Here is an 11,128-nt window from a genome sequence, read left to right as displayed (position 1 = left end):
TGGCAACTTGGGTCTCTGAGACCCCTAGACTCTAAGTCAGTATTCAGCTTGGACAGAATTCCATGTTACTGCCTGGTGGATACCCCTCAGGGGGTAGGGCCCAAGCCCTCCACAAGGCCTACGGGCCCAGCCTAGTTCCGCATCCCCTAGACAAATGACTGTGCAGCGCTTGACATGTGGCTGGTCTCAGCTGACGTGTGCTGTGAGTATAAAACACAAAATTACGAACACGTAGTAAAAAAAAAAAAAAGTAAAATAATACTTGTACATTGTTTTGAAATGATTCTATTTTGGATATACTGTGCTATATAAAACATTATTAAAATAATGTTACCTGTGTCTTTTTACATTTTTAACATGCCTACTAAAAAAGTTAAAAGGTGGCTTGCAGTATATTTCTATTGGGCATCGCTGGCCTTAAGGACAGAACCACCCTGGCATAAAGGGGGCTTTAGGACTCAGTAAAAACTCAAAGAGAAAAGAAAAATCCAAGAAGTCCCCAGGGTGGCCCACTGCTGTGATGTTGCTGGGTGGGCTGGCCTTCAGGGCTTGGGGACTCCTGTTTGGTCTGTCTCTGTGAGATGCTGGGCTCATGGTGCCATCTAGTGGCCTGGGTGCTGAGGAGCATGACCACAGGTGGAGTGGAGACCAGGGCGAGGGGGAGAGAGGAGGAGAGGTGGGGAGAGGGAGTATGTGGTTTGGACTCAAGAGCTGCTGAGCCCAACCCCGTGAGCTGCTCCTGCGGAAGCCTCTGCTCCCTCAAGCCCCAAATGAAGTCTTAAGTGGAGGCCTACGGGCCATATTCATCACATAAAGTGGGTTTGGCCTGCACAGCGTTGACTCAACATGTGTTTTGTTTTTTAAAAATCTATTTCACATAAAAAAGTTGGCATTTTAAACTTTTAACATGAGGATCTGGGAACCCCGGGCCCATTTCATGCAGCTCAGCAAGCTCAGCTGTAGCCTTTAGAAGAGAGAGCATTGAGCTCCTCCGACCCCACCTTCAGCTGGCCTGCCTGCCTCAGGGGCCTGAGCTGTGCGCCCCTGCCCAGCTAGACAGACGGACGGCCCTCCTGGTTCACAGCTGGCTGCTTTCTCATATGGGCACAGGGAACTGAAGACAGCCATTCCCTTCTCTGTCGCCCTTCCCACTGGGCTGTGAGGCCATGGAGTGGCAGGCGCACACCCGCCCCTGCCCCGTGCCTGGCTCATAGTGAAGGGCAGCAGGATGAACTGGAGGAGGGTGAAACTCCACCCAAGCACCCAAGGTACGTTTACAGCCACGCTCTTGCCACCTCTGCCCACCCCGGACCTTAGCTGCCCTGAGCACAGGGTGCTGAGATGTAAACCATGGAGGGGAAGCAGGCCTGCACACTGGCGGGTGTCCTTCTGGGCAGTGGGGTGGGCAGGGGGCAAACCTCAGAAAGGTGGGGAAGTTGGCACCTAAGGGATGGAGAAGAGCCCCCCCCGGTACAGCCCTTTCTGCCCTTGGCCCACCGGGTGTCAGGAAGCCTACATGGCTGACAGGGTGGGGATAATTAAGCAAATTCCTCTTCTCGCTGAGGACTTCCTGGGCCCAGCTCACCCTGCTCCAGGTGTAGCAGTGGTCTTTAGTATCCGTACACACACACACACCCCAAGTGTGGGGGAAAACTCCATGTGATCATGCTCCCAGCACAAGCATCCCAGTTTCACTCATATAAGGTGGGGTCCCTCCAAAGGAATCCACTTGAGATCCTTCATCCTTACTGTCCTTGCTCAAAACATTTCCCTAGCCCTCTTTGGAAGGAGGTGCCCTAAGGAGATAAATCTTCCACCTTTTAAAAACAATTACAAAAACCCTAATGGACAGTAACCCTGTTTACATCCCTCCAAATTCTCTCAGTCTGTTGACGCACCTACATGTTTGTCTACAGTTACAACCAGTGGGCACAGACCAATTCTATGACCTATTCTCATAACCCACCACGGTTTTCGTTCAGGACAATACCAGAGTGAGCTTTGCTGGGCCTCTCTGGTTGGGCATTTGCGTTGCTTCAAATCTCTCACTGTTATGTACAGTGCTGCTGGGACTGCCTTTTTTGCAAATTTTTTTCCTTTTGGATTATTCCCTTGCCGTACTTTGATTTTGATTTTGCCAAATTGTTCTTTACCATAAAAGAAACAGATACACAGTACAACTAGAAACCTGTAAACGTGCTCTCTCCTCCACATGCCCAATGACACTGGGTCTTATAATTGTTACTGATTTTTGCTGATATGTTCCACTCATTGCGAGAAAGATGAGGTCCTGTTCCCTGGGAGGGAGGCAGCGGGTGGAAGGGAAAGGTTTTGAAGGCACAGGATTCCAAGAGAAGCCAAGAAACCAAGTGCACGAGAGCCCTTTGTGAGCTGAAAACTTGCTGAAAGTGCTATAATATTTTTAAACCCTCACCTGAGGATGTGTTTATTGATTTGAGAGAGAGACAGACAGAGACAGAGAGTCAGAGAGAGAAAAACATGGATGTGAGAGAGAAGTATCAATTGACTGCCTTCCAAACGCACATGACTGGGGACCAAATCTACACCCTAGGTACGTGTCCTGATCGGGAATCGAACCCACAACCTTTTGGTGTATGGGACAATGTTCCAACCAACTGAGCCATCCAGCTGGGGCAGAAGTGCTATAATTTTTATTACTGTCTGCCCTTTAAAAGTTAACTCTCTCTCCCCTCTGAACAGTATTTGAATGGGCCATTGGTACTAACCTTTTAGATATATAATTTCTGTCTTTAGGCATATTAGTCTTTCATATATTTTGGCCATAACTTTAGCAGCTCTGTTTTCCATATGTTTTCTCTTCCCAGTACTTTCCATTTTGTATTCATTTAATACCTCTTCTCGTACTGTTTTTCTCTATACTTGGACAAACCTGTCTCAGTTGATAACTTCCCTTTCTTTAACAGTCACAGATTTATCTTCTCCCCATAGCGAATCAGTTATCTTGAATAATGTATATGGTCTTGGCAACCGATAAAAAAAAATCAAGCAAGGGTTCCAGAAAGCCTGGAAATCACACAATTAAAGGGGATTCTGGCCTAGGATCCCCTGAAGCATCAGGAGGTGCCTGTTAGATCAATACATATACATGTGCACACATAAATACACATCCATACAAGCAGGAACATAATGTGTGCACATCAAAAAAAACTCAGAATGTTGGCCAAATATCAATACCTATCAGCAAGCAAATATACAGGTGTGGGCACTCCAACACAGAGCCCTGATAAAACAATGATAGTAACTAATGTGTGTGGCCTTCAGTTTATAAAACACCTTCCCATGCATTCTCTCCTTATAACAACCTTGTGAATAGAATATGTCTTAATAGCTTCCAGTCAGGGAGTGCTTGCCTGGGCCGGGCACGATGCTAAGTGCTTTAAATGCATTGTCCCATTTAGTCTGCACAACAGCCTAAGATGTAAGCACTTCTAATGTAAGTCCATTACACAGATGAGAACACCAAGGCTCAACGTCATGAGGCAACGTGCCAGGATTACTCAGCTGGTAAGTTAGGAGACTGAGAAAGACCCTTGAGAAACTGGGCTGGGTTTGAACTGCGCACCTTCTCAGCTACACGGATTTTTCAATCTTGTATTTAAGTGAACCTGCACAGTTCAGACCTACAGTGTTTGAAGGTCAACTGTGTTTTCAATCTGCTGTTGGGAATCCACGTATGTGGAGGGCTGATTTAAATTACAGGCAGATTTTTTATTGTGTGTGTGGTCTGCACCCCTAACCCTCCTGCATTATTTAAGGGTCAACCGGCACTTTCACAGCCCCGGGCTGACCTCCCGCTTCTGCTGCACACTCGCTCTTCCACCTGCGGCGGGCATTCTCACCACCCTGCTCCGGAAAGCACAACTGGGCAAGAGAACCCTCAGCTCTTTCTAGCCTGGAATTTAGGAAAGCAGGATCTGCTGGCCATATTAACACGTTAACAAAGAATAGAAACCTCAGGCTGAAGCAAGGTGGGAGCATTGCCCAGGCTGGTCTGTCATAGAGTAAAATAATATATAAATGGTAACCATTTATGGAACACCTTCTAATTGCCAGGAACTGTACAATTTGAAGGAATGTTAATCCTCACAGCTACCCCGAGGTGGAATGATCTGAGGCAGAGGTGAGCAACTAGAGGTTTCCAGAGGTTAAGTGATGCCATGGGTCATATGTGCAGTAAGTGGAAGAGCAGAGGTTGGACCCCAGGTTTGCGTATCTTTTTTCTGTGCACTCCCAGACTGCAGCACTGCCTCTCCATGACAGCGGAGGCTCAGAGAGCAGGCCTGGGGCCAGAGTCCCACATTTTGCTCCTAGCTGGACCCCATGACCCTCATGACCCAGAGTCAAAGGCTTCCTGTGATCTGGGCCACAACCACTTGGCACGTGAAGTTGGGAGTCTGTGGGCTGGGGACAGGATGCCAAGTGTACCAGCCAGAAGGCAAAGCCTCACTTCAACTCTTCAGGGGAACCCTCACTCCTCCAGGACTGTGGGCAGCTCTCCAGCTCCTGTGGGGCTCCCCATTCTGAGCAGTGTAACTGTCCTCCCTGGCTGGCAAGGAGACCTGGAAGCTCTCAGCCCTCTCCTGGCACTTGTGGGTCCTCACCCAACAAGTGGCATTTGCACCAGCAGCTAGGCCAGCCTGCGTGAGGTCAGACACTGGGAGTGTTCATCTTAGATGAGAGCAGCTCTCCAGATAGCTCTGGGGAGAGAGGGATTACTTCCTTTAACCTCCTCCCCATAATCTTTCCCGGATTCTAAGGCCACCCCTCATGACAGTGGCCCTGGGTACACTGGTTCACTGGGAGTTCCAGCTCATCACTCGGGGTATGGGCAGGGCTCTCTGACCCCGAATCCTTGGCCCTGCCTTCAGCTTCCTTCTCTGATACTGGCCTGGACTCTGTTTTCATTGCTATCCCCACTGTGGCAGGCTGCATGTGGCAGATATGCTGTGGGTCTAGAGATGGGGCTGACCAAATCCTCAGTCTCCCAGGCCTTGCCCCCCCCCCCAATAATGTCCTTTTCCACAGCATCCCTCACCGTGCTCAGCCACACCCAGAGTCTTGCCATGACTCAATGCCCCCATGTACCTACCTGGGCATTCTGGATGGGGCCCAACATTTCAGGGTGAGCCCCGAGGCCTCAAACCACTCAGGCCTTCCTGCCACCCTGGGCCACTGGGCCCAGTCCTGGAGTGCTGGTAGCAGACAGAGATGATAGCTTCCTTTTTATTTAGCTGCTTCTGATCACCTCTCCCAGATGACAGACTTGGGGCATCAGCACAGGCAGGGGCAGGGGACCCCACACTATGTCATCAGACCACCCCAGGTGCCACCCACACTCCCACATACAAGTCCCCCTGCCCCAAAAAAACCCTTTCTCCTAAAAAGCAGCAAGAGATGACAGGACTCAAAGGCACGGTAGTGCAAGTCACTTTTGAAGAAGAGTTCATCAAGTCCCCATGTAAGAAAGAGTCCAGCAGGATCCTGCTCCTTTCTCAGAGTTGCCCCTCCAGGCTGGGATTGTAGAGGTGGGGAGTGCTACCGCCCGGCTCCAGAGTTCCTTCCCACTGGCAAGGAGGCCTCAGCCCATTCCGTTTGTTTGTTTTGTTTTTTGTTTTGCAGTCTTTGTAGTCATCCTGCCATTGGCTCCTCCCTCCACGGGCCTTGCGCTCAGTGGGCAGGTCAGGAGTGCTAGTAGCTCAGCCCGGAATCTGCCCCTGGGTGGCCCAGCGGCCAAGCAAAGGGCGGCCCCGGGCACCAGCGCCAGCTACCAGAGGAGGCCTGAGCCAAACCGTGCGCCTCGGTCACTGGCCGTCCCAGGGGCGTGTGCGGGGAGCACGAGGCACAGCGCGGTGTGAAGGGCCCGGCACTGGCGGGCGGCGGTGAGCTGGAACCCACGACCCTGGCGTCCCCAGCGCGCTCGGCCTGGCCGTGGCACTCCAGATGCCCGCAGGGCCAGCGGGGTGCGGGGCTGGCGCGCAGGACCAGGGAGAGTGCCGTGATGCGGTGGATGGCCCTGCGCAGCGTGGCGATCTTGGAAAGCCTCTTGCCGCCCAGGTCGTGCTGCAGCGCCCGGCGCAGCGCGTTGAAAGCCTCGTTGTAGTCCAGGATGCGCTTGCGCTCCCGCACGTTGGCCGCCACGCGCCGTGCCATGGACCGCACCGGCCGCGCGCGCTTTCTACTGCTCTGCACCTCCTCGGCCTCACCCAGGCCGCGGGGGACGCCGTTCTCCCTCAGCACTCCAAAATCCTTCCTGGCCTCCAGGCAGGAAACCCCCAAGTCCTTGGCAGAGCCTTCGACCCCCTTCAGGCCCCTGAGGCCTGGTCCCGGCACACCCCGGTGCATGGCCTCCTCCAGGCCTTGCTGCTCACGACAAGGCTGACAGTCCCCTTCTGAGCCCTGGCTCCAGCAGGCTGGGCACTCCCAGGACGGGCCCTCTTTAGCTGGGCCTTATGGCACCACGTGGCTCCCCGCCCTCCCCATCCATCCATCTCCCTCCTCCTGCTTTATTACCTGCCTCCAGGTAGGTTGGCGAGGGAGGGACCAAGAGGAAGAAAGCAAGGAAGGAAGGAAGCATGCAGGTTCTTGTATGAGGGGACCAGGGCAGCCCTGCCACGCCCGGGACCAGGCTGTGGGGAGAACTTGCCCTGCCTCACTCAAGGGCTTCCTTGGGGCGCGGGTTCCACATTCTTCCTCCCCTATGCCCTGCCCCCCAAATAGAGTGCCAGATTTCAAGGACCTGGAAAGTTCTTGTCAAGTCCTGAGGGCAACCACAGAGCTGTCATTGAGGAAAACATGACCCTTCCAACAGGAGCAGTAAGGGAGGGGTACATCTGATACAGCAGGACCCTGCAGGTAGGACAGGCCTGGAGTTTCCAGCTTTTTCAGCTAGCAGAGTGAGGCTGTGGGATTGCAGGTCTGCGTTTTGAGGAGGCATTTCTCTCTCCTACCTCCCTCTGGCTCTCCTTTCTGCAGGCAGAGCTGGACTGAGTCAGCAGCAGAGGGTGATGGAGAAGATTGTCTTGTGGCCTTTCTGGATCCCCTTGTGGTACCCATGGGGGGCATCTTTTGGGGTCCAGAGCCCTTGGGCAGCCCTGCCATGTTAAAAACTGAGTGAACCCACCTGCTGCCCCATCCCCCAAGATTTGAATTTTTACAGGGTCTCAGGAAAAGAATAAAGCTTAATCCCAGAGAAAGACCCCCCAGGGGAATTTCAAGGATCCCCAGGTGAGTTCTTTGGAGCACCAAAATCAATCTCATTTCCAGCCACAATCCAAATGCCTCCAAAATGCCTGCTGTCAGCTGGGACAGGCATGGGGTTCCCATCCATCTTGCCAAAGGGTACACCATTAACCCAATTACTTATGTGAGTTACTCAGTGGAGAAAAAGAACTGGGCACTGGGCAACAAATACATTTATTTATTTGTGTGATTATTTGTTTTATTGTCTGTCTTGTCTACCAGACTGTAAGCATCCTAAGGATGTTTGCATTTCTGGGGCTGTATTCCCCCAATCTGAACTGTCTGTGGAATTAAAGTGAATGAAAGCAGCTAAAACTGGATGATTTTGCCTCCCTACTCAATCTTTTTCCCACCATCCCCACAACATGCACACACAGGCACACAAACAAGCACACGCAGTCACACAGAAATGCATGCCTCAAACAGAATTCTATATAGAGCATAGAATGGGTGGGATATCCACCCATCCAAATAATATGTCAATCTGGATGGGTCTCAGGGTGGGAGGCAGGGAATCGGGTCTTCTAAGTGCTTTTTTAAATACCCTCCCCCAACCCTCACCAGTGACTCCTCCCTAAAATTCCCCCTTCTAGGGCATAGGTGGGCACAGGATTGCTTCCAGAGAATTCTTCTGGACAGGTGGTCAGGAGGGAGGCCTGTTCTAGTTCTGCCACCCACTTGCTACATGACCTTGTGCCAGTCATGTCCCCTGCTCTGCACCTCAGTTTGCTTTGCTTTTCAAGGAAGACATCCTCTCTACAAAAGAGGGTAGGCAGGACCAGCAACATAATTTGCAGGTTCCATTGCAAAACGAAAATGTGGGCCCCTTTGTTCAGAATTATTAAGAATTTGAAGATGGTGACAGCAGAGCATAAACTGAGCTGGGGGCCCCTCTAAGCATGGAAGTTCCCACACCCCTGAAGCAGGCCCTGAGTGTAGGATAGAGTAGTGTAAAAAGCTCAAGCTTTGGACCTAAACTCACCTGATATCTGACATTTTCATACAGACCTTGGGAAAAGCTCTGAACCTCTGTTTTTGACCTGCAAAATGGGAGTGATACCAGCCTCAGAGGGCTCAATGATGTAGAACAAAGTAAAAAGTGGACCTTCAGAAATACTGATCTGCCCTGACCAGTGTGGCTCAGTCGGTTGGGTCTCATTCTCCAAACAAAAGGTCGCTGGTTCAATTCCCAGTCAGGGCACATGTCTGGGTTGTGGGTTCAGTCACTAGTCAGGGTGCATGCAAAGGGCAGCTGATCGATCTCTCTATCTCTCATTGATGTTTCTCTCCTTCTCTTTCTCCCTTCTCCTCTCTCTAAAATAAATAAAATCTTCAGAAAGAAAGAAAGAAAATACTGATCTGATTATCTGGAGGACAGCGTCAGTCTGCATGTTCCACATGACCCATAATCAGGAGGAAGGGAATGGGCAAGCCCAGAGCACCCCCACGGAAGGATGGAGATGACCTATCCAAGTACATACAGCCTTCCCTTCCCACTCATCCCCCCCTGGGGTGGGGGGCAGCCTCACAGAAGGGAGCATCTGCCTGGGGCAGTGCAGGAGCTGAGGAGAGCATGTCAATTAGGTGATCAACAAACTTAAACTGCTTCCAGCCCCAGAGCCTTCTTCCAGTGAGAACCCACAGTCCACAGGGATCTTGCTTAGTAATAATTAGTAATAATAACCATAGTAATATTGATACTTACTTCTATGGAGTGCTTACTATATATAGGCCAAGCGTGGCACTAAGTGCTTTTTAAACATACATTATCTTAGCCTCGCAACAATCCTACACCAAAGGCACTGTTATTATAATACCCATTATACATATTGCAAACTGGATTCTGAGAGTTAAGTAACTTGCCCGAAGTCAGAGGGATGAGCTGTGGCTGAGCCAGAATTTTAATGCCAGTGGTGTGGCTGCTATTTGAAAACCAAGCACTTAACCCTTCTTGGGCTGTACCTGTGATTTCATTCAGAGAGCATCACCACCCCCATTCCAGACCCCTCCACCCTCAGTGACCTCCTGTAGGTATTAGAGCCCAGCATCTGCCCTTTCAAACAAAATCCAGTGTGATATATTCAAATGTAAAAAATAAAAAGAGCATGGCTGATATAGAGAAAATTTGGGTGGGGGGATAGGAAAGGAGGGTCCCTCAAATGAAGAGACAAGCAGGAAAGAATAAAGAGTATGCGTTGCCTGCCTCCTGGGCTGAGATTTGCTGCCTGTGGTTTCTTGGATAATTCAGACTCTGATCACAGCCGAACTGAGGGCTGCTAGGACCCCAGGCAGAGCACCAGAGAGCAGATGTGACAGGCCAGTGCCCACCAGGTGACCCTGCTGCAGGTGAGCAGGAACCCAGTGAGCCCCAGGTAGCCTGAGGGGATTCAGGGTCAGCCTGCAGCTCCCAGAATACAGGTGCTGGGGAGGCTCCAGGGCTCCTTGCCTGTCAGAGCTCTGGATTGAGCTCAATGGCCTGCAATAGTCACCAGCTTGGTAACTCCCCTCCTTTGTGAAGCCAGCCCTCAATCACCCCCACCTCCCTGCCAGAGCTTCCCTGTGTTCCTGAATTCCACCTTAGAATTCAGCAGATCATACTGTTACTTTTATGTTCATACAGGGACCATATCTAGATTACCTTGATACTCCCGTTCCTACCTAGCACAGTGCCTGGCATGAGCTAGGTACAAGAAAATATTTGCTGAGTGTTGAATAAATGGGGTAATCTCTGAAAATAAGACAGTCATGAAACTCTGGAAATTCCACGCTGGTCCGATCAAGCAAGCTGTATATTCAAATCCAGTAAACATTTATTGAGCACCTATCAAATACCAGGCCCAGTGCTATAGGCTTTCACATGTATTGACAGCCACAAATGTGTATGAACTTGTCTATGAAGCTCAATATTAAAAGAGAAGAAAGTAAGCCTTGCAGCCAAATAGAAATGCTTTCAAATTCTTCCCCCACCCAGGCACCTGGGGGGAATTTGATGGTTGTCTGAAAGCTGTGTCTCAGCAGCAGCATCTTAAACTTCTCAGATCCCACCCAAATATTCTGAATTCAAAATCCTGTCTCAACGGCAAAGCAGTTTGAGTGCTCAGAGAGATGTGATATATGTTTGTTCTCCCAGAGTCTGTTTCAGCAGTCATTACTTTCAGCTTGCCTAAAAATTATTGTTCAGAGTTCTATCATAATGCCTTGTGTACTGCAATTTAAGTCTTATTCAAGGATAATTTTGACTACGCACAATTTCTTTCTTGCGCATTAACTTGAGAACACCCCCACCCATGCGTTGGTTGGAGGGAAAAGTCATCACAATGGACAACTATGGGGCTCAAAATAAGAACAGTAGAAAAGCAGTAAGGAGAAAAAAATGAAATTGAAACATATCTCTGCTGAACCTCTAAATATGAACCCTCAAATCGACATTAAGAGATTAGTAAAAAAATTAAATAAAATTTTTTAAAAAATTGCCCAGACAGCACAAGTTTCCCGGTGCTGGGAGCGGGCGCTCCCCCAGAGCTGGCCTGGTTTTTCTGCCCGCGGGGCCGACCTACGTTTCCAGGGCGGCCCCCTTCCTGTCCCGCTCGGGTCGGGAAACGGCCCGCGGCTCCCGTTCAGAATTCGGAGGCCACACTCTTGACTAATGGCTGGGGCCCCGGGAGAGAGAGAGAGGCCCCCGCCGCCCTCGGCCCCTGCGCACGAACCCCGGGAACCCGAGGGGATGCCCTTGGATCGCAGGCTGCGATCCGGAGTTGGGGGCTCCGCGGGGGCGCCGCCGGGCCGACGCGGGAGGGGGCAGGCGCGGACCCAACTTCAAAGGCGGGCGGCGCTGCAAGTATTTCCG

At 50.9% G+C, this 11,128-nt stretch overlaps 1 protein-coding gene across 1 annotated transcript; it reads right to left on the bottom strand.

Moving 5' to 3' along the window:
• Positions 1-5,586: 5,586 nt before the first annotated feature.
• Positions 5,587-6,417, bottom strand: BHLHA9 (basic helix-loop-helix family member a9). The gene has a single exon (XM_090292572.1). It carries the CDS (start codon positions 6,382-6,384, stop codon positions 5,731-5,733), a length of 654 nt encoding a protein of 217 aa, XP_090148698.1. The 5' UTR covers positions 6,385-6,417; the 3' UTR covers positions 5,587-5,730.
• Between the last annotated feature and the right edge of the window lie 4,711 nt (positions 6,418-11,128).

Source organism: Furipterus horrens, unplaced genomic scaffold (assembly GCF_987537825.1).
Source record: "Furipterus horrens unplaced genomic scaffold, mFurHor1.1.pri manual_scaffold_11, whole genome shotgun sequence".
Taxonomy (NCBI): Eukaryota; Metazoa; Chordata; class Mammalia; order Chiroptera; family Furipteridae; genus Furipterus; species Furipterus horrens.
Note: the sequence above shows the minus strand (reverse complement) of the source record. Positions and strands in the feature narration are given on the sequence as shown.